General features: G+C 53.3%; 1 protein-coding gene across 3 annotated transcripts in view; it reads left to right on the forward strand.

Moving 5' to 3' along the window:
* The window catches only part of SLC29A3 (solute carrier family 29 member 3), a 43,846-nt gene that overhangs the window by 15,941 nt on the left and 4,298 nt on the right, over positions 1-23,607 (forward strand). Inside the window, exons 3-6 of one of the 3 annotated variants that reach the window (XM_047761066.1) lie at positions 9,058-9,100; positions 10,042-10,124; positions 18,003-18,229; positions 21,596-21,758. In XM_047761066.1, coding sequence (XP_047617022.1) covers positions 9,058-9,100; positions 10,042-10,124; positions 18,003-18,229; positions 21,596-21,758 — 516 coding nt within the window. The remainder of the gene's footprint in view (positions 1-9,057; positions 9,101-10,041; positions 10,125-18,002; positions 18,230-21,595; positions 21,759-23,607) is intronic. The other 2 variants (XM_047761067.1, XM_047761068.1) reach the window with 2 other exon arrangements.

The following is a 23,607-nucleotide window of genomic DNA, read 5'->3' on the forward strand; positions in this document are numbered from 1 at the left end:
ACACATTATCATCTCACTACCCTCATCACCCTACTAGGCTCTATTGTACCCCCTTAATTGGTTTTTTCTTTTTATTGCATTTATTATAACTTGTACCCCCCCCCCCTTTTTTTGTCTTTTTGTCTCTTTAGGGCTGTACCCATGGCATGTGGAGGTTCCCAGGCTAGGGGTCAAATTGGAGCTGTAGCTGCCAGCCTACACCACAGCCACAGCAATGTGGGATCCAGGCCTCGTCTGTGACCTACACCACAGCTCACAGCAACACTGGATCCTTAACCCACTGAGCGAGGCCAGGGATCGAAGCCACATCCTCATGGATTCTAGTCGGGTTCGTTAACCATTGAGCCACGACCAGAACTCTCCCTCCCTTTTTTTAAACTTGCTATTGACCCACTTTTTGGCCTCCCTCACTAGAGCACCCTAGCCTATTCGTTGGGCACATAGAAAGTGCTCAGCCATTACTTGTTGAAGAAGTGAGTGAGCTCTAGAAGATCAACTGCCTGCCACATTTCTTGAGTGAATGAATGAATGATAAGTGCACAGCCTATGCCACCCCCTCCTTCCACTCCCTTCATTCCACCACCTCCCTCCAGGTGACCTGTAGTTTTGCTTCCCTAGCTTCCTAGTACCTTCTGAAATGAACACCCCTCTTCAGCCTGGTATGTGACACCACCTGTTAGCCTCCCTCATCCCCTCGTACCCCATTATTTAACCAATCTAGAGTCCCCAAGATGTCCCGGGAAAGAACCAAAAGAAAGGGACAGGGCGCGAGGAGCTCCAAGGAGAGGCCAGGAGGCCAGGCTGCATGGAGAAGGAGGCAGACAAGCCTCGGACAAATGGGCCTGGCCTGGGGGTGGGGAGTGCAGGCAGGGGGAGGCCAGACCCAGGGAGGAGCTTCGTCGGGGGAACTGGGACCCAGGGGAGTGAATGTGAGTCACAGATGACAGGGACATGGGCTGGCAAACCACTGAGCTGGGGTGACGGTGAAAGGGAAACCAAAGAAATTTTGCAGGTGAAAAGGAAACCAAGGAAACTGAAGCGAGGAGAGGACACCAAGGGAAGGAGGAGCCATGGGGCCTCAGGGGGCAGGGATGGCTTGGGGGTTCCCTTAAAGGCCTGTGATGTGGGAGCTTGGAGCCTGGGCTCAGCAGGCCACCCAGGCAGGTTGGCTGGCAGGCAGTGAAGAGTGTTCTGGAGGCAGGGACTGATGCAGGTGTGGGGGCCACAGGGGAGATGAACTCCAGGGGCAGGGTTGCAGCACAGGAGGGAGGAACGTAATGAGGCCCCTCCGGTGGCAGAGGGAGCAGGGGCTACTGAGCTATCGAGGAGGGGGCGGGGGGTGGCCTGTGCGTCCAGGTGGGCAGCGCTGGAGGGAGCATGTGGGGGGTTCCTGTGGTTGTCCCGTAGCAAAGTACCACAACTCGGTGGCTTAGCACAGCAAGCATTTTATTCTCACAGTTCTGGAGTCTAAAAGACCAAAATCAAGGGACCAGCAGGCCCGGGCTCCCTCTGAAGACTCTAGGAAGAATCTCACTCTGCTTCTTCCAGGTCCTGGGGGCTCCCAGTGAGCCTGGGCCTTCCTTGGCCGGGGACAGCACGGCCTCTGTTCGCTGGACGCCCTCCCTGTGTGCTTGCCATCCCTCTCCCTGTAAGGACACCTGTCCTTGGCTTTAGGGCTCTCTCTGAGCCAATATGACCTCATCTCAGCTACTTATATCTGCAAAGACCCTGTTTCCAAATGGGGCCACATCTGAGGTTCTGGGTCAATGGGAATTTGATGGGCACTCTTCAGCCCATTGCAGTGGGTGACATGTGGTGTCAGGAGCCTGAGGGTTCAGACCAGGCCTTGGGTAATGGGTGGACTGTGAAGAGGACCCTTTGAAGGAGACTTTCCCCAGAGCAGCATAGGAGCAGCAAACTGCCTTTGTAGGGGGTGAGGAGTAAAAGGCAGGAGGGGCCTGGTGGCAAGACACAGTGAAGTCAAAGAGGGTTTTTTCTTAGCCCAGGGGAGACCTCAGTTAACCTCTAAGCAAAAGAGAAGGAAGAAGCAGAAGTGACGGAGAGAGAGAAGATGCAGACAAGGAAGCTGAGGACTCATGGTGGAGGCCTTCCAGAAGTCGGCTTTGGCAGGAGGAAGAGCCTCTCTTGGCCTGGAAAACTTTACGCTGGGGGGAGAGAAGGGGGAGGCTCATTCTAGAAAACCTCAGGAATTATGCTTATCTTCCGGCAGAGCTTCCAAAGGAATTTTGAAAAAAAAAAAATTGCAGGCCTTAGGGGTGGTGGTGATGGTGGGGATTCCAGGCTATTAAAGAGCAAGATTTACAGTGGCCCCGGGGAGTCTGGGGCCAAGCCTGAGAGGCCAAGCCCAGGCCAAGCGTCCGGCTGATGTTAGAGCAGCACGTGAAGATCTGATGGGGCCTTCTTTCTTTAGTGTGGCTACGTCATCTTTCCAGGCCTTACCTGAATCTGACCCCAGCTTTGTTCTGCCCTTGGGCCCCTGGCTACCACACCCCACCTTGGTGGATCTGGGCCCCTGTTGCCCCTCCCTGTCTGACCCCTGGAATAGGCACTGCTCCTCCCTCCCTGCCCAGCCAGCCCTCCCTGCTTCCCTGGGCCCGTGGCCAACACACCCCTTAGCTTTCCCTGGGCCAGTGTCCCAATCAGGGGGCCTTGGAACCCGCAGGCAGACGCTAGCTGCACCCCTTATGGGGACACCTGCCCTCTGCTCACTTCTTGGCCTGCCTGGGAACAACTGTGGCCAAAGCCCGGACGCCTCCTCTGCAACGTCCAGACTCAGAACTTGGCTCTCAGCCGTCCGAAGGCAGCAAGTTTGCAATGGCAAGCTATTCTCAGTTCCAGCCTGCTCGCTGCTGCTAATTTCATGCCCCTGTGATCCAGGTAACGCTTTGCTGCCTCGAGCTGCCACCCCCAGGCTTGAATCGCTTTTTCTCGCCCCGCAGGAGCCCAGCGGCCTCCGCTGCCGAGCTCTGGAGGTGGGGGCCGCACAAAGCTGCCTCTCCAAACCGCCGGGTGGCCGGCCCCGAGCTAGCCGGCCTCAACTCGTGACTAATTTGCTGCACTTATTTCAAAGTGCCCAAATGGCACTGGGAGAGAGGAAACTTACCCAGGGCCTGCCAGAGAGAAACGGGCTCATTTTGGGGGCCTCCCTGCACGAAGAAACCTCTTTACCTGGACTCTAAGCCCAGAATTAAATTTTTCCAGAAGAGATGCTTAGCGCAGAGCCTCTCAGCGTGGTGGAGAGAGGCAATGTTCTCCGTCGTAAAATGGGCCTCACATCTGGCCAGCTGGCTCTGGTGGGTTTTTAGATTGTGTTTGAAGAGCGTCTCTCCCGCCCCCTGGTGTTCACAGGCTGGGCCCACAGATGAAAATGCGTTTCCTCATCTTCTTCACAAATGGATGGATTCCTGTACCCTGGCCAGAGGGCCCCCCACCCCAACCTGCTCCCTGGGGGCCAAAGACACCGGGCGGTGCCCCCCTCCCACCACCGCCGGCTTCTGTCCACTGTCTGTGTTTTGATCCCCGCCCCCACCCGTCCTGGGGTGTCCTGCTGTGGTTTACACCCCGAGGAGAGAAGCTGGAAGCCTGCCCGGTGCTTCCCAGCTCTAATGTCCTCCTTCACACGATCTGTGCTTATCAGTAGACCATGTCCATCCATTTCGGTGGCTGACAGTGGTGAGAGCTTTTCTCTTAATCTTTTTTTTTTTCCCCCCTTTTTTAACACTACTCAGACCCACAGACCTGAAGAAATGCCCAAGGGAGTGGACCATGGGGTTCAAGAAGAGATGGTTAACAGGGAGAGGAGGGAAATCAAGGCCTGTCACGTGCCGGCCGGGGCAGAGGAGGATGCCACCCCAGTGGAACCTCTGATCCCGTGGGCTGGTCCCTACTCACACCTGGGAAGGCATATGGGCCGCCAGACCTGGCCGCTGGAGCCACCGGTGACACACCGCAGTCCCAGTGATGTGTTTAGGTTTGTGTGACTCAGAGGCAGGTAGCCTGAGCCCCAGTGGCTCTTAGGTTTGTGAAGATAATAATCTCCCACCCCACCCCTGTGTCAGAAAATCTTGCCACCAGCTCTCTCCAAGTGTGCACCTCTCTGCCATGCATCCACCTGTTAGCCTCAGGCCTCTCATCTGGAAAATGGGAGCAATCCCAGCCTTGCTCTTATAGGCTGTCTTAAGAGCAAATGGACTAGGATGGGCAGGCCACATGTAGGTAGTTTTGTTCAAATGTCAATCACCTGGTACTCTGCTTGGCTTCCACATCTGTACTTGAGTGACCCAGCAGGTGCCAAAGATGACCTTTGATGTTCCAGGTGCCAGAGGCTGAGCGCTAGGTAACTGCAGAGTACAGGGGAGATAGTGAGGGGGCAGGGGCATTAGATTAGACTCTCAAGGAGCAGACGTTTTCTCCTCTGTTCTTTGGTGCTGGGCCTCATATTGGGTCGGAGAATTCACAACGTGACCGATGGGGGCCACTCTCTCATTCGCACCCCGAGGGGGAGGGGTGGGTGCCATGGCTGCATTCCTGCCCCTCTGCCAGAGTGCCCAGATTAAATGGACCACACGGTGTTGTTCTGCCTCAGCTCAGCAGCTTCCTGTGATGCTGAGGAAACCCTCGGGGTGTGTGTGGGGGGGTCTGTTCCAACAAATGAACTCGGGTTAGAGTCCTGCGTGGCAAAGAAAGATCGCTCCATGCCTTTGCATGTGCTGTTCCCGCCTCTTGGAATGCCGTTTCCCTTCACCAGTGCCCCCACCTGCCCATATCTGTCTGGCAAACTCCCCCCCATCTTTCAGGGTGCAGTCCAAGGGAAGCCCCTGGCCCCGCACACCCTCCTCCCCACCCCCCGTCCCTCATACCCATCGTTCTGCAACTGTAGGATTGCACCGGACTACACGCTCCCTGGGGAGATCAGGTGCCCTTGTCTTTTCTGTTTTATACACCAAGCCACCAGTACAGTGTTGGGTGTGCTGGGGCTTGCCATGTCTTCAGTCAACAAAGGAATAGGTACAACAGGAAGGGACACTGATCAGGATGGAGAGTAGCCACCCAGCTGGGCTGAGAGCCATGGGACTGTAAGCCTCTGGGTCTCCCGCCTACGGGGGAAGGCTTCCTCGTCTCATAAAGTCCTGCCCTGCCCTCCTCCTGAGTCACACATGGTCTCCCACCTGCAGTTACACCAGCCCCAAACGGACCCCCAGGACCACAGGGTTTCTATGAGCTTTGTGAACAGGGCTGCCATGTCGCACAATTCTGAGGAATTCCTTTCATATCACCATCCGCACAACTGGTGTCCCCTGGGGTTGTGCAAAACCCAGCCTCTTCTGTCACATGAGGGGGCCCAGGGCCAGTGCCCTGGGGGTCTTCTCATTCCTCCACTGCATAGCCAGAGTCCTCAGGGTCCTTGGGTTTCCTTCCGGAGGCAGAGGCCATGTTTCTCCGCTGCATTGCAGGTGCTGGTGGCATAAATAGGGACAGAGCCTCAGAGGGAGCTCTCGGAAGGAGGCCCAAGTGGAGGTGAACTCTGGTTTGAATTCGCCCAAAGCATTGCTTCACATAATATCACCCTATGGGATGGAGATTTCCGATTGCTTTGGAGGGGGCGGCGCTGTTACCGTTCCCGTCACCATGTGTTTGAACCAGTATTCTGATGTCTTCACCTTTCCTTGAGTAAAATATGAGAAGGTAGCCCCCACAGGCCAGGGAAGCAAATGAGACCATGAACCCAGGAAGGGGAGGGCAGCTGCAAGCCTGCCAGGTGCACGGTCGAGAACTGGACATAGAGCCTTCCCTGTTGGATGTTTCTTAGAAAGGAGCCTGAGGTAGCACCTTCCGTGCCATCCTCTGTCGGGAAGCACGGTTCTAGGGAACAAGAGGGAGGGAAAGGGAAGTGAGACGGGGATGGAAGAGAGCAGACACGGACTGTGGTGTTCCTGCGCCAGCCACCGCGTTGCCACAAAACACAGCTGCTTGCTCAGGTGCACGGGATGTCTCCAGAGAAGCCACATGGAGCCACCACATTTCAGGACAGATGTCAGGGGAGAGGAAAGGCAAGAGGCAGTGAGTCTCTAGTCTCCTTCCCACCTCCCCCCTCTCATTGGCTGAACCCTGCCTCATGGGGTTCACCCGGCCCCTCCTACACCCACCCAGGGAGCAGGGGTCTCTGTGGGTGCAGCCCAGGCAATGCACAGGTGCAGGGGTCTTGCCTAGGCAGTTGGCTCCCCTGCTGGTGGCAGCAGTCCAGTGGCTATATGAGCACGTGGGACCAAATAGCAAGGCAGTGGCCTGGAGACAGATGAGCTGAGTACATCTGGGGTGGCACGTAAATGAAATCCAGTTTCTAGCAGTTCTTGCAAAAAAACGATCCTAATTTCAGTAAAGGATTTGGAGAGGAAAGGCTCAGGCTAGCTTATGTGGTCCGTTAGCATGACCTTCGCTCTCCTAGTGGGCAGGCACGCTGGTCTTCACGTGTGGCAAGAAGGTGAATGAAATCATGGTTGTTTCTGCTTTTAGCAAGGAACTGAATTTAAATTCCAATAGGAAAACTGTGATATTCAGAAAAACCCTGCAGAGTGGGAACCCAGCTATCCCAAACCCTCAATTAGGAATCTGTTGCTGCATAACATACTATGACAAACACAGTGGCTTAAAACAACATGCAGTTATTATCTCACAGTATCCGTAGGGCAAGGGTCTGGGCACAGCCTAGCCCAGTCCTTGGCTCAGAGTCCCTGGAGGTTTGACTCTAGAAGCATTAGTTCCAGGCTTACTTGGGTTATTGGCAGACCTCAGTTCATTGCAGTTGTAGAACTGAGAGCTTCTGTTTTTGGTTGGGTGTCGGCCAGAAGCCACTCTCAGCGACTAGGGGTCATCTGCAGTCCTTGCCTTGTGGGGTTCCTCAGCCTGGCCGCCTGCCTCCTCCAAGTCATCAAGGGAGGGAAAGAGTCCAGCAAGATGGGTGCCACCATCTCATGTAACATAGTCCCATCCACATCGCCAGGTATACCTGTGGCCTTCATCGTGTTCTCTTGGTTAAAAGCAAGTCCAGGCAGGTCCCACCCACATTCAGCAGAGGGGATCCTACAAGGACGTGAACACAGGGAGCTGGCATCAGGGGGGCCCCTCTAAGAGCCTGCCCACCACACCTCCTTTTGCTAGACCTCTACTTGCAGGCAAAAGCAGCAAATAAACAAAAACTACCACATGTTTGCATCAGGAATTATAGGGTTTTTTTCTTTTGTCTTTTTAGGGCCACACCTGCAGCATTTGGAGGGTCCCAGGCTAGGAATCCAAGCGGAGCTACAGCTGCCGGCCTACACCACAGCCACAGCAACGCCAGATCTGAGCCGCATCTGCCACCTACACCACAGCTCACGGCAACGCCAGATCCTTAACCCACTGAGCAAGGCCAGGGATCGAACCCACAATCTCATGGTTCCTAGTCGGATTCGTTTCTGCTGTGCCACGACGGGAACTCTGGGAATTATAATTTTAAAAAAAAGTTTTAAGGGATGTGCTGAGTCCACTTATGTCACCATCTGCAACTCCCTGATCTGAATTACTAGGAAGATGGCCCAGGGTCAAGTCCATTCTCCACCCCTCCCTTACCCCTGGCATGCTCTTTGGAAAGCAGAGACATGGGCTCAGGCAACAGAAAGGAGGTCCTAGACTTATCCACTTGTCAGTATTTCAAAAGGAACATTTTTTGCTGAAATATGAACACACCAGAACCTTCAGTTACCTGGAAAATCCCCATTCCCCAAAATGTTCAGGGAACCTGAGCCTGCTGGAAAAAAACAAAGACAGAGGTTCTGCATCTCATGCCATGGCTGTTTATAGACTTGCCACAGAGTGGACAGCTGCTGAAGGAAAGCTATCGTCAGGAGGTCAGGTTCGGGGCAGTCCTGGCCTTCACCTGCTGCCATCTCTTCCCCGAGGCCTCTTTCCGTGCCCGCCCAGCGCCTCCCTGGCTTCACGTAAGCCCGGCCACTGTGTCGAGACATAATTGACTGAGTGCTTCAGACCAGTCCAGGCTCTGCTGAGCCCATCAGGGCAGGAACAATGAGGTGGCACCTCAAAGGAGGATGGCTGTTTCTAAGGCTCATGGTTGACGGACCTGCACTAGCTGTGATTATCATTTTAATTGCAAGGCCACCACAGCCTTAGTCAGGGTACGGATTTCAAAGGCCACAAAGCAGTGTGCAGGCTTCAAAAGGGACCGTGGAATGGTCTGTGCTTCAGCCTAGAAGGGGCCCATGTGCCATCTCTCTTTCTTGGCTTCCTCATTGCAATCATACTCTCCCAGAAAGAAAAGATGTCACCCCACCCCCGCTTTTTGTTGTTGTTGTTGTTGCTATTTCTTGGGCCGCTCCCGCGGCATATGGAGGTTCCCAGGCTGGGGGTTGAATCGGAGCTGTAGCCACCGGCCTATGCCAGAGCCACAGCAACGCGGGATCCAAGCCGCGTCTGCAACCTACACCACAGCTCACGGCAACGCCAGATCCTTGACCCACTGAGCAAGGGCAGGGACTGAACCCGCAACCTCATGGTTCCTAGTCAGATTCGTTAACCACTGCGCCACGATGGGAACTCCCCCGCTTTGAGATCTGTGGCAAATCACACCTCCTCTGGGATCTTTTTTCCCCCAAACCCATAGTCATTCGCATTCTCTCCAGGACCCAGCCCCCTCATCCCACTCCCCTATCCCGAACTTCCTTAGAAATCACTGCTCCTACCTCTCCTTTGGCACAAAGCCTCCCTGACAGCTCTTCCTATGGTGTTTTGAGATGTTAAAAAACCTTCACACTCTATCTTGCACTCTCAGTGGGACACCCCGTTCTTAACAGTGAAGAAGAAGCGTGTCTCATACTCCATGGAGATCCCTACAACTGCCAGAGCTTTTTGCGCATTGGCAAGATCTTTGCACACATTGTTCTTTGCACTTGGCACCTTTGTACGCAAAATATTTCCCCAGTTAAGTTCCATTTTGTTAGCTTTCCAGAGTAGAATACTCACAGCTTTTTTTTTATTTTTTAGGGTAAAAAATATCATTCATGTAAAACCCGCGTACTTGGACACAGTAAGTGCTTAAACATGTGAGCTGTTTTCATGGCTTAGAGCCCATCGTCACTACCAACTTGGGGTGGGTTTGACATATAAGGACCAAAGCCAAGATAGGTCAGCCCTTTCCAGTGTTTTCTTTTTTTGTTTGTTTTTTGTTTGTTCTTTTTGTACAACGGGTATATTGAGGGATAAGATAGACTCAATAAAATCCATACCAATGAGTGGACAGTTCCCTGGGTTTTTTTAAAAAAATGCACCCATTTGCCACACAGCTTCTTCGGCTGTAAGTTCCAGCATACTATAATCAGGAATTCTTGGCCTAGTCTGTGGTCTCCTGCACTCTTTGTCTGTGATAACCTTGAGTTACTTCCAGGAAAATACCCTTTCCTTTATCTTGCCCAGTCTAGGAGCCACTTCTCAAAATGGCTTTGACCTTGGGTAGCAGCTCTGTTGAGGGAGCAAATCCAGAGTCAGAACAGTTCCCCTGCAGAGCCCAGTGTATTTCTAAGACTTCTCCCTTGGTTGCAAGAACCAGAGAATGTGGATGAGCCATAACAAAGCCTGTTTGGATAACTCTGAAACTTGGCAACGGGCTAAGACAACTGATAGGGCAAAAATTCTCTTTGTAACCATACATTGCGTTCTGTCTCCATTGCCTCATCCATGGGTGGGACAGGTAGGATGGGTGCGAGCATGGGCTGTAGCGTATTGGGGCAGGGACATTATCCTGGCCTTCCTTATGTTTCCAGCACTTAGCACAGCTCATGCTGCTGTCTGTTTGTTGAGTGACTGAGTGAGTGATCTAGGGTCAGAGATGGGGCGAGACCATGCTGTAGACTTACCCATCACCTGTGGGTATCTGAAGTCAGTCGGGAGAAGCCTCACCAGGAGGGGCCCTGTCTCTGCTCCCCTCCACCCCGAGTGACCTCAGCGGCCTCCTCACTTCTGTGCTTGCAGAACTACTTTGAGAGCTACCTGGCTGTGGCCTCCACCGTGCCCTCCATACTGTGCCTCGTGGTCAACTTCCTGCTTGTCAACAGGTAGGCCACTTTCCCCCCTCGCCCAGGACCCTGACCTTCACCTCCAGCCTTATCCACTGCTCTGTGGTCCACAGCTGCTTCTCTGCTGCTGGCTTAAATGTGGCCACCAAAGCAGGCAGGCAGCTCAGAGTCTTCCCTGAAGACTGAGAGTTAGATCAGTTACCTGGGGCCCTGCTCACAGATGCCCAGTCAGGGAGCCACACGCTGTCGCCTGGTGTCAGCAGCCAGAGGGGTCTTCCTTTTTCTCTCAGGGGAGCCTGACTCTCAGCATCTGCCGAGGCCGCAAGGCTTGTGGAGGCTGGCCTTTCCCAGAGCAGGTGGAAGTTAAGAGCACCCTACCACCCCAGCTCTCACTGTGTGGGAATGGGTCACCTGATGCTTGGTGCCAAGCTGGTAACAGCAGCTCATGTGTCGACCACTCACAAGGGAGTCAGTGGGCGACTTTTGACACTGCATTCATGAAGGGCTGGGAAAGATCCCCCATCTGGATGCACTGTGGAGGAAGGAATGATTTAGAAGACAGCCCTTGGCCTTTCAATCCCATTGCATGACTGGCACCATTCTTTTTCCATTTAGATTTACAGGGGTAACAGCCTGTGCTGCTTTGCCTGCATTTCCCATAAGCCACCTCTAGGTGATAACTGTGGCTACATTAAGGTTCAGCAACCTGGGCTGCTGTTGGGCGCGGCCCACTGAGACCTTAGGTCACTGGTGGCAAACCTATTTTACCCATCTCTGTTCAGTTAGTAGTAACTGCCTGGATCTCTGGTTGAATAAGTTTCTAAGGCAGGTCCAGCCTCAGGGAGTGTGCTGTGATTGATTAGTGATGTCTGCTCTGAGTCCAGGAGAAGAGAGAGCAGCACATATGCCTCATGTGTGCTCCACTCAAATAGACCAGTCCTTCCAAACATGTTGTGGAGTTATTCCAAGTACCTGCTGTTGCATAAAAGTGATCCCAAAGCATAGTTGCTTAAAACAATAATAGTAAGTGGTACCTTGCTTAGTTCTGGGAGTCAGCAGGCTCAGCTGGCAGCTCTGGCTGGCCCTCTCTCCTGTGACTGCAGACAGCTGGGGCCAGAGCTGCCAGGCCTCTGAGGGGCACCTCTCTCCCTGTCTCTCTGTCTCTCTTTCTATCTCTCTCTCTGTCTGTTTCTGTCCCTCCCTTTGGTCTCCTGTAGGTTGTCCTCAGGCAGTAGGACTTTTCATGTCATGAAAAGCCAGAGCCATAACAACGCCAGATCTGAGCCGCATCTGCGACCTATACCACAGCTCACGGCAACACCAGATCCTTAACCCACCGAGCAAGGCCAGGGATCGAACCCACAACCCCATGTTCCTAGTCGGATTTGTTTCTGCTGCTCCACAATGGGAACTCTAGTACCCCACCTTTCAAAGGAAGGAATGTTGGCGTTCCCGTCGTGGCTCAGTGGTTGACGAATCTGACTAGGAACCATGAGGTTGCAGGTTCCATCCCTGGCCTCACTCTGTGGGTTAAGGATCCGGCATTGCTGTGGCTGTGGTGCAGGCTGGGAGCTGTAGCTCTGATTTGACCCCAAGCCTGGGAACTTCCATATGCCACAGGTCTGGCCCTAGAAAATACAAAAAAAAAAAAAAAAGGACAAAGGAAGGAATGTCAAAGAATTTGCCTGCCTCTTAAAACTAGAGTGCTGGACAAGTGAGAGGGAACATGGCCTCAGACGGCCCCGAGGCTGAAAGCCAGCTGGCCCCTAGCCTGCCCCAGGCTCACAGGGCTACTGTCAGTGTCCCAGCAGGACAGCAGCCTCCAGAGACCCCACCAAAGAGGAGGTGAGGAATGAGCCAGGATGAGAGCCCTCAGCTCTGCTGGCCTCTGAGGGTCTCCCTGCCCTCTCTCCTTTCCAGGGCCCTCGCCTGATCTCCAAAGTGGGGGTCAGGAAATGGACCCAGGACCACAGGGCCAGGAAAGGGCAGCCTGAGCTGGTGTCTTCCCTGGCACTGCCCTCTCTGTGGTCGTGAGGTCCAGGGGGGCAGAAGCCAGTGGGGAGTGGGGGTCCGCAGTGGCAGGGAAGGCCCAGCCTCCAGGCCTGGGTGAATAATCTCTAATCATGGCAGTTACATTCAGACGGCCCTTGGAGGCGTTCTCTTCTTTAATCCTGGCGATGGCCTAGAGTGGCATGCTTCTTCCCCTGGGTTATAGATGGCCAAACAGGCTGACAGAGTTTACTTGGCTATTAAGAGGGTGGTGCCAGGTGTCAGGATTGGAACTGAGACCCTCCACCCCCTACACACCACACACATCTGTGCTTGGAACCTCTGGGCCACCTGCCTCCTAGTTCTCCAGCTTTGCCCGACCCCCTCCCTGCAGCCAGACCCACACCTCAGACCCTGCAAGTGGCAGCCCATCTGTCTCTGGCTTCAGGCCACTGCAGGGAAGGAGGTGGTTGAGCGGGTTTGGGTCTGTCTGCAGTGGGGACCGTGGCCCGTCTGGGCAGCTGCCCTCCTGAGGATGGCTGGGAACTGGCTTTGACGGCTCAGTGTTCCAGAAGGGTCCAGCCCTCCCCCCACAGCCTGCCCTTGCACGGCTCCAGGAGAGGGATGAGGGCGGTCTGGGAAATGCTCCCAGCCTCTGTCTTTGGACTGTGAGAAGATGGTTTGGGGCTAAGCTGTTTTTTATCTAATGTGCGAAATTGAAATGTCTCCTTTTCTCCCCTCCTGGAGAACCCTGGTTTTCTCTAACTGGCTCATCCATAATCGGCAAGTGTTTTATTATGTTAAATCTGTAGCATCATAAATACTTATGAGGAGGATTTACATTTTGGAGACTTATGGAGAAATCAGTCCCCTGAGGTCCTGAGTCCTCATGAGTAAGGGGTGAGGGGGAGGCTGGCAGCCTGGGTATGGCTGGCAGCCCGGGCACAGCTGGCAGCTTTCTCCAAGAATCTCACGTCAGGGTCCCAGGGCTGGAGCTGTCACCTCAGCCATCCTCTGTCCCAGAGCAGAACCACCAACCCCAGGGCAGCACTTGTCCAGACTTTGCCTAAGATCCCAGCAGTGTCACCAGCCCCTGCACTGTCCCTGCCCCGGGTGGAAGAAGCAGAGAGTAAGGCAGCAGCCCCCATTAGTGGATGCAGGGCCGGCGTGCACAGGGCACATTTCATAAAGCTTTATGAGCATTGAAAATAGCCCCAGGCAAGATCCCAAAGGGCCTGGAGGCCTGTGCACGGAGGCTCCAGCTGAGAATGGGTTCTGCAGCAGGTAATTAGCAAGTGAGGAGACCTGTGCAGGTGAGGGATCTTATGGGGGAGCAGAGGCAGAGCTGGGAACCGCCTCGCTTCTGTAAGGCATTTGATGTTCACTCCTCAGCTCCCACTCTGCCCTCATCTCCCTGCCATGGGGCTGCCTGGGTACCAAGTCCCCCAGCTTTCTCCAAAGCAACGTTCCCATTCAAGCCACTACTTGCCTTGTTGTCACCAGCACAGGGGAGCTTCTGTGATGCCGGCAGCATTCCTGGGGTGGACTGTGTCTGTGAGGAGATGGCTGGGGGCAGAGGTCGCTCCCAAGACTGGCTGGATGGCTGCTGATGTTGCCAGCTGTCTCCCTGCTGTGCTGTGGGGTCAAGAGGCAGAGAGTGCAAGGGAGGCTGACGCCTAGCACCCAGCTCGTACCTCTCACGTGTCAATCTGTGTGTCCAGCAAATGTTTACCAGGTGCCTGCCGGGCCCTGTGCCAGCCGTGGGGGTGAGAACCAGACAGAACCTGTCCCTGCAATGTTTCTTATGGCTCCTAGTCTGTTCTCTGCCTCCTTCTTATCCCAGGGAACTGCTAAAATGTTGGGGCATTTGTCCCCAGCTTCTCTTTCCACTTGAATTTTTTCAGATTTAGAATCATAAACTGGAAGGGACCTGATGTTATCTTGTCCCACCTCTTCCTTTTTAAGATGAGGAAACTGAAGGCCAGAAAGGCTGAATAACATATACCTGGGGTCACACAGTGAATTAGTGGCAGAGTCAGCAGGGCTTTGTCTCCAGATTCAGGCTCTATGCCCTGGAGCTCTTTATTTATTTATTTATTTATTTATTTATTTATTTATTTATTTTTGCGGGGGGGCGGGGGACACACCCACGGCACATGGAGGTTCCCAGGCTAGGGGTCGAATCTGATCAGCAGCTGCCAGCCTACACCACAGCCACGGCAATGCCAGATCCAAGCTGCTTCTGTGACCTACGCCGCACCTTGGGGCAATGCCGGATCCTTAACCCACTGAGGGAGGCCAGGGACAGAACCTGCATCCTCATGGATACTAGTTGGCTTCGTTACCCACTGAGCTACAGTGGGAACTCCCCCCTGTAGCTCTTATCTTTGGGGTGGATGGGGGGCTTCAGCTGCTGGGAGAGAGTGGGGGGTACTGTGTGGCAGGGCTAAATACGTAGGATCACCCCAAGCATCAGAGGTAAGTCCTGACCACCAGCCTTCAGGGCACCTGGCATGCAGGTACAGTAGGTACGCTGGGCCTCTGAGGTCAAGGTGCTCCATCCATCCGGCTGCCTCCCAGCTCCTGCCCAGGCTCCTGCCAACCCTAGGAAGCTGTGTCTTGATGTGGTGTGTCTCCGAAATATACCCCGCAACAAGGGTTCGAGTGCAAGTAGTTTATTTGGGAGGCCAAGATCAGAGAGTGGGGAGGCCAGGAAGGGATGGCAGCCAGTAAAGGATGCCTTATCAAGCCAGCTCCCACAGGGTGACCAAACTTGACCCGTCCTGAGCTCTGGAGCCAGGGTGGAGCACACACCCGAGGGGAAGGGAGCTGGGGTATTTAGCCGCCCACTTCCCCAGCGTTGGCTGAAGGCTGCCCTTGGGAGGTGTTCATTGCCTGGCACTGTGTCACTGCCTGCTTCCTGGGAGGGGGGTAGGGTACATGGGCAGGACACCCCTGGCACAGAGGTGGAGTTTCAGGCCATGCTCTCTCCAACTGGAGACCCTTTGTGTTGGTTGGCACCCTTGGTAACAAACCAGAGAGACACAAAAAGGATTTTCTCATTCTTTCCCTGGAAAATGAAAGTCGGGTCTGCCTCCATTGCTGGATCTAGGGGATGGCCAGTATCCACAGGGCTCTTCTTCTTCTTTTTTTCCCCCGCTTTTTAGGGCTGCTCCCGCAGCATGTAGAGGTTCCCAGGCTAGGGGTCTAATCGGAGCTACAGCTGCCATCCTACACCACAGCCACAGCCACATCCACACCAGATCTGAGCCGCGTCTGCGACCTACACCACAGGTCATGGCAACACTGGATCCTTAACCCACTGAGCGAGGCCAGGAATCGAACCCAAAACCTCATAGTTCTTAGATTCTTTTCCACTGTGCCATGATGGGAACTCCAGCAGGGCTCTCCTTCTTATCCGATGTCTCTGGGCTCTATGTATGTCTGCTTGGCTTCATCCCGCATGTGGCCTCTTCCCGTACAGCTGGCCACAGGGTGACCAGCAGCTCCGATTAGCTCACATGCTGGTGCTTAATCCAGTGGTGGAGGGGCAGGGTATGGGACACTCTGATCACGTGCCCTCATTTGCAGATGGGTTGATATAGACGCTATGACTGGCCCCCTCCACCGGACAACTTGACATGGAGGAAGGGGTGCTTGGGGTGGGAGGCTGCTGGCAGACAAAGACTGCATGCCCACTCAATGCCCCAGTTTGAGGATCAAGTCCTGGCACTTACCAGGTGGACAAGGACCTCTAAGGTGGGGCTCCGTGTCTGCCCAGCAACCTCTGATCTCAATCTCACCTGCAGCCAGAGTCCATTTTAATTCCTCAAACGTGCTCCACTCTCTCTCACAAGGCATGCGCTCACAGCCAGACACCCCTCATACCGCAGCATGGTATCACTTTCAAAAAACTATGATGTGCCCAAGGTGGATTTTGTGCCCCTTGGATGTATCCAGGATGCCCTTTGACCCTGCTGATGGAGCACTTTGCACACAGGATCAAAATGCCTGTCCCTCATCTGTCCTGTGTCCCAGGGCATCCAACACACAGAAGTTGGCCCCTGCATCTATGCTGTAAACTCACCAGAGGGGACATGCGAGTTAGAAGACGGCCATGGGCTGGGGGCAGCAGACCTAGATCCTCATCCAGCAGCCCAGGGCCTCAGGCCACAACCTTGAACTAACTAGCTCTTCCCTTCTTTCTGCCCCTGACAAAGCCAAGGCAGCACCTGCTCTACCTTCAGCCAAGGACTGGAAGGAAACTCAAATTAGCCCAGGGCCACAAAAGCACTCAGAAAAACCCTTTCTTGCTTTTCAGGATCATCTTTCACACCTATTTATGTACATGTGTTTTTTTCCCTACCTTTCATGTCTTTCTTTTTTTATCCAAAAGAACTGTGTGTATAACTAATCTGGCTTTTCGCCCAGCCCTCATCCACTGCTTAGCAGGAAAATTAACTAAACATCCAATCCGGTTTAAAGCTTAGTTTAATCTGATGATTTAAACAGCCTCTTTAGACGATGTTCTCTGTCCTTGGAATGAAAATGTGCAGTTTCTCAGTGAAGCCCAGCTTCCCTGCTTCTCCCCGCAGGGTGGTGTCTGGGCAGGTTTGGGGCTGGGAGGGGTGCATGGCTGACATTTAGGAGTGGGGAGCTGGCTCTGGTTTGGCATCAGCTGCTGCCCATGACAACCGAGACCATCACAGGAGCACCCTTCTGCCCTGGCCACCGGTTCTGGACCACCCATATTTCCTTCACCCCCAGGGAGGCAGTAGAGTGTCACTCTGAGAGCACAGGTGGGAGCAGACTTCCTGAGTTCACAGCTGTGTGACCTTGAACACGTTCCTTAGCCTCTCTGACCTTGGTTTCCTTATCTGCATATGTGGGAGAGGGAAGAATCCCTATTTGTTAGAGCTGATGTGAGAATTCAACGAGCTAGCATTTAGAAAACACTTAGTAGGGTACCTAGCACAAATGAATGGCTCGTATAATATCACTTATAGGTGGCATCTAATAAAAAAAAGATACGAAAAACTTATTTATAAAACAGAAACAAAGTCACAGATTTCAACACCCATCTGAGCAGTTACCGTAGGTGAAACCGTTGTGGGGGAGGGAGGAATTGGGAGATTGGGAATAACATGCACACTATTGTATAAAACAGATGATTAGCGAGAACGTATTGTGCAGCACAAGAAAATCTACTCGATACGTTATAATAACCTCTAGGGGAAAAAATGGATATATTTATATGTATAACTGATTCACTTTGCTGAACACCTGAAGCTAATACAGCGTCGTCGTAAGTCAACTATACTCAATAAAATTTAAAAAAACAAAAAACAATAAAACCCATGACACAACCAAATGAAGTGCTGTCTCAGTGTTCGCTATGATGACGAAGACGACGATTTTCTTCCTTTCTCCCCTCACGTCTCATGCTATGTTTTGGGGGAAAGAAGCCCAGTGGGTGGTTATTCTGTTCAAACACTACACAAAGCCAGCGGGAGCTCAGTGCTGTGGCGGGAGGAGCAGGGGTCCTGCCCCAAGAGCTCTCATGTCCTATCCTTGAACCTCACAGCAAGATGGGAAGCAGCGTCTGAGAGCACTTGCCCTGAGCCAGGCACTGCTCCCTGGCTCCACACACCCCTCCGCAGAGACCCTCACAATCACCCCTCCTGGGAGATCGATTCTTCCTTCTGTTGTACAGATGCAGAAGCTGAAACCAGAATGATTGAGTCATTTATCCGAGGGCACACAGCCTGGTGGGGAAGGCAGGATTCAGACCCAGGCCTCCTGACGGCAGCGTGCACGATCAATCCCAGCCACTGAGCATACCTGCTTCCCTTCGGAGTGTTCACCAACCCCCCTGCCCGGCGTGATGCCTGAGGGGGTCTCTAACTGCCTCTGGCATCCTCACCGTAGGGTTCCGCTTCGTGTCCGCGTGCTGGCCTCGCTGACTGTCATGCTGTCCATCTTTGTGATGATGACGGTGCTGGTGAAGGTGGATACCTCCTCCTGGACCCGCAGCTTCTTTGCCCTCACCATCATCTGCATGGCCATCCTCAGCGGCACCTCCACCATCTTCAGTAGCAGCGTCTTTGGCATGACTGGCTCCTTCCCCATGAGGAATTCCCAGGCGCTGATATCAGGTGAGAGCTGGGGTCCAGACTGCTGACCAGGTCAGTCCCCCCGGGGGTCATTCGAAGGAGCCAGAGGTGAGCATGTGGTAACCCTTCTGGAAAAGGAAATGAGTGTTAAATGTATTTCCGTGCTCTATTATTGTGTTACAAAGCACCCCAAACCTTAGTGGCTTAGAACAATGACAGTTATTTCTTTGGTTCACAAATCTACATTTTGGGTAGGAGCTGGCAGGGGCAGCTCTCCTCTGCCCCACGTGGCATCAGCCAGGTTAGCTCACTTGGGCCTAGAGGATCCACTTTCCAGATGGTGAGCTTACCCGGCCAGCATGTTGGTACTGGCTCTTGGCTGGAAGCTCAGTCAGGGTTGGGGCTGGGGCAAGCGTTCCTCTCCACCTGCACCTCACCAGGGCTGCTTGGGCTTCCCCATGGCATGGCGTCTGAGTCACAAGAGCAAGCATCCCAAGAGACCCAGGCAGAAGCGTTACTTCCTTTGACGACTTAGCCATGAAAGACATGTAGACTCACTCCCACTCTAGCCCTAAACCCACTTGAATTCAAGGGGAGAAAACAGATCTACATATCTCAGTGGGTGAGTATGAAAATCATACTGTAAGAAGAGCAGGTGGGAGGGGAGACATAGTTCAGGCTACTTTTGGAAAATACAGTCTGCCTTCCAAGAGCGTTTCTTGAACCGATGTTTCATTCTTTCCCACCCTCCTTCTCCCCCACCTCCTTCTCTCCCCTTCCCTTCTCCTTATTTTACCTTTCCCTTACCTTTTCTCCTTTCTTTTCTCCTTCTTTCCTCCCTTCTGTCTTTTCTTCCCCTCTAATTTTATAACAGATCTACTATGTGCTGGGGACTCAAAGCTGAGCAAGACTCAGCCTCCTAGGAGCTGATGGCCTAGTAATAAACTCCTCTGTTACCTTGAACGTTGGCATTTTATGGGGTGAGGGGAGGCGTTGCTGATGCGACTTGAGCTGACCCCTTAAACTGAAATTTCGATGCTAACCCAAGCCTGTTGTCCAGACCTTAGCAGTTCTGTCTCCTTGCCCAGTTGTCTCAACAAGGTAAAAAGACCTGGGTCAGGAAGAATCTGTGCTTTCCCAGGAGACCACCATCCCTTCAGGCAAGATGGGGGACTCAGCTGCTCTGTTCAGTATTTCTGCATGTTAGTGTTGCATGAAGGGGGGCTATAAGCATTTGCCCACTTGAGAAGAATTTTGCAAAGAATTTGCTCTGGAAGCTCCCGTCATGGCGCAGCGGAAATGAATCCGATTAGGAACCATGAGTTTGCGGGTTCGATCCCTGGCCTCGCGCAGTGGGTTAAGGATCCGGTGTTGCCATGAGCTATGGTGAGGTTGCAGATGCAGCTCAGATCTGGTGTGGCTGTGGCTGTGGTGTAGGCTGGCAGCTGTAGCTCCGATTAGACCCCTAGCCTGCGAACCTCCGTATGCCATGGGTGCGGCCCTAAAAAAGACAAAAGCCAAAAAAAAAAAAAAGGAATTTGCTCTGTGCCCATTCACGGATAATGCCAAGTAGTATGTGACAGGGATGGCAGAGGTGTGTGTCCCCTCCCCATGCCCATGCCGCTGCCAGGCATCACTAATTGATCTGAATCTTTTCTCCAAAGCTTCTAAATCCTTCTCAGCACAGCACTGGAGACAGTCCCTGTGAACAGATCAGAGTTCAGATGTGAGCTCAAACCTGTTTGCCATTTTTTGATATAAGATTGGGCTTCTGGCTGTATCCTGGGAGAAACCCACGGGCATAAAATAAAATAAGAGTGGACCCATTGCTAAGTTTCCTGAGCACAATCAACATGCCCCCGGCAGTGCTTCAGGAAGGGCATGCCTAGGCTGGGGGAAGTGGCCGCCAAACACTGGATTTAATCCCTTGTCACCTGGTTCTCAGCCCTTGTCCCCTCATCTCCCTCCATCCTGCTGGAGCATATATAATATTCTTGCTGGCTGTCTCTCCAGGAACTGGTGACCAAACACAGTGTTTGTGTTGGCAAGGGGCCCTTAAGGTCGTCTGGCCTTCCAGAGGAGACTCTCCTGTGAAATTTTAAGAAAGCCCATTTTGAAAAAGTGGAGAAATCTCACATCACACTTCAGTATTCATCACCCTGGGCCGTAAGGCATTGTCCTCCCCATGTGAAGCACCGAGTGGGTGCCAGTCACCCTGGCAGGTGCGAGGTGTCCCAATCTCCCAGAACCCCAGCACCCCTCACCAGCCCCTCGTTGTTTTCTGTCCAGAGGAGCCCATCTGTGAGTCCTGTATGTGTTGGCATCTGAGGACAAAATTCATTTGTTTGGTACTGGCATTTTTTTTAAGCCCTTCATTTGCATGTATTTCCATAACTGATGAGATAAAGTAGGGAGTCATGAAGGATGAGCTCCCGGAGGCCTGGTTTGTTGTTGATGATAATATTGTAAATTCTCTACAAGTTGGGAAGAGAGAGGAAAATCAAGAGGCAGTGATGTTAAGATCTCTTCCTCAGGGCAGCCGGGGAATGTCTTCCTGAGTTTAACTCCAGTTCTTACAAAACACCCAGGTGGGGATTACAGCTTCTCAGAAGTTGGCACCCTCTTGGCAAAGGGTTTACCCTGTTGTTGCTGCTTTGATGTAGGAAGTCAGAGATAGCCAGACACCTAATTGGGAATCTGGGAGGGTTTATATGGCGCTTCTCAGTGCCAGGCACAGTTCTGCTTTACACGTAATGATCCTTTTAATCTTCATAACAGCCCTTAGAGGTGGGTTTTAACCCCCCCCCCATTTTACAGATGGGGAAATCAAGGCACAGAGAGGTTAAGTGACTTGCTGAAGGTCACACAGCTAGAAGTGGTAGAGCCAGGAGAGGACTCAGATGGTTTGATTCTAGAGTCTGTGCCCTTAATCGCCATGCAAACTTTCATTTCTTTGCCTCCTCCGCCGGAGAGCCTGTGCTTAGACACGCCTCAGCCTCTTGCCCAGTGCAGCTGGTGGGTGATGGGGGCCCAGGGCAGGGAGAGGAGCTCTCTGAGATGGCCGACCTCTGACCCTAAAGATTCTGAGCCCATCCAAAGGGCAATAAAGACAGAGGGTCAAGTGTCAAGTGTCGGAGGCCAGACCGAGAAGCAGGTGAAGCCTTGGAGGCCATCTGCCTCCTTGGGAGCAGCCAGGCTGGGGAGACCCTGGTAGAGCCAGAGTGCCCACGGCTGCAGGATGGGTCCGTGTCTGCCAAGGCCTCGGGATACCATGAGAACTGCAGCATTTTCCTCAGCATCAAGGACTGATTTTGGTTCTGTTAAGCCCGAGCAGAGAGAAGCCGGGCCTGAGAGCAGGGAGGATGGACCTGCCCTGACTGGCTCCGTGGGGTCCCGCGCTCTCCACAGGAGGAGCCATGGGGGGCACCATCAGTGCCGTGGCCTCACTGGTGGACCTGGCGGCGTCCAGCGACGTGACGGACAGCGCCCTGGCCTTCTTCCTGACGGCGGACGTCTTCCTGGCGCTCTGCATCGGGCTCTACCTGCTGCTGCCACGGTTGGACTACGCCAGGTGAGGCCCTGAGCTCCATCCCTCCATCCCTCCAGCATCCTTCTTTCCCTCGTGCCTATGGCTTTATGCCAGCCCCCTGCGTTCTTCTAGCCCCTGAGTAGGTCTCCCTGCTGGAGCGTGACCCTTCCCTCTGGCAGGGCAGAAGTTGTGTGGGTTTCGTTGTTGGCTGGATCCCATGCCTCGGACTGTGCCCAGCTCAGAGGAGTTGCTCCATAAATCAGCCGAGCCAAGGAATGTGAGAAACAGCTGGAGTCCTCGAGCGTTCTGTGAGGGAGGGCAGGTGGCCACAGCGGGAGCTGAGGAAGGATAAGGGGGACAGGCAACTTCCCTGGCAAAGCACCCTCCCCTCCTTCTTTGCATGCTGCCAGCCTCTTGGGACACCTCTCCTTCAAAGCTCACCCACCTGCTCCTCATCGGTGCAGCCCTGTGACTTATCGTGATTGTTCCCATGCATACACAAGAAACCCGGCTCAGAGAGGTGGAATTACTTGCCTGAGTCCCACAGCCCATTGGCAGCACAATCAGGATTCGAGCCCAACTCCACACCTGTGTCATTCACCCCTGTCCTCTGAGGCCTCTCTCCACCTCCCAGGGCCTCTTTCCTTAGTCTCTCTCTTGCTTTCCCTTTCTCCTTCCTCCTCTTCCTTTCTTGCTTCCTGCTAGTCTTAAAAAAAACAAAAAACAAAAAAAAACCTTGACTTTTTTTTTCTTGCATTTTATTCTTTTCAATGTGTTTTCACATCCATGGTCTTCCTTGATGTAGGGAAGGCAAGAGTTATTTCCCCATTTTTCAGGTGGTGAAACTGAGACAGAAAAAAAGGTCTGGCAATCGGCCTGTGGTGCCAGTGTGCCAGCCGGCAGAGCTGGGGAGAGCAGGGCCTGGCTCTGCCCGCTCCAGCAGAACCTACTCGGCGTGGTGGCACTGGGCAAAGAAAGCAGTCCAGTTTTTTTCTTTTTTTCTTTTTTCTTTTCCTTTTCCAGGGCCATTCCCATGGCATATGGAGGTTCCCAGGCTAGGGGTGCAATAGGAGCTGTAGACCCCAGCCTACGCCGCAGCCACAGCACCGCTGGATCTGAGCCGCATCTGTGACCTACACCAGAGCTCACGGCAACGCCAGATCCTTAACCCACTGAGCGAGACCAGGAATCGAACCCACAACCTCATGGTTCCTAGTTGGATTCATTAACCACTGCACCACTATGGAAACTCCCAGTTTTTTCACTTAGGGTGTATGGTGACCTTGTGCAGGTCTTACTATATCTTCCCATTTTACCGATGAGGAAGCTGAGGCTTTGGGGGATGGACAGACATGCCCAGGTTGTTCACCTGGTGAGTCGTAGGCAGGGATTGGACCACAGAGCTCTTTCCAGGGCTACACCCTTTCTGTGCATTGTACTGCTGCCTCCTTGGCTTGTGACTGCGAGGTCCTTCCTCGTCACCCATTCTTCCTGTCCCGGTGAGAGGCGCCTTGTTAATACCCAGAACTCCTGCCTTCACCAGAGCCCCAACTCTGCTGGAGCAGGTTGCTCTCCCCAGTTAGAGGGTTCTTATAACTTTCAGCTGGTCTCAGGGGCCTCAGGAGGGATAAAAGGGGGCTGAGTGATGACATTGTGTCCCCCCAGTATCTCAGATGGCTACAGACCCATGAGTCTGCCCATCGCCTCCCTGCCCCTTCAGGGCTGTCATCAAAAATGACCCAGCTGTGCTCCATGACAGTGTGTGTCCCTGTGGTTCCTGGGATGTGGCTGACTCACGGTGCCCTCAGTGCCCTGTACACTGCTGGGAACTTTGTCACTGCTGATTAAATTATTTCTGAGTCACTGACCAGAAGGCAGGAGTTTCCTACCA

Source organism: Phacochoerus africanus, chromosome 15 (assembly GCF_016906955.1).
Source record: "Phacochoerus africanus isolate WHEZ1 chromosome 15, ROS_Pafr_v1, whole genome shotgun sequence".
Classification (NCBI taxonomy): Eukaryota; Metazoa; Chordata; class Mammalia; order Artiodactyla; family Suidae; genus Phacochoerus; species Phacochoerus africanus.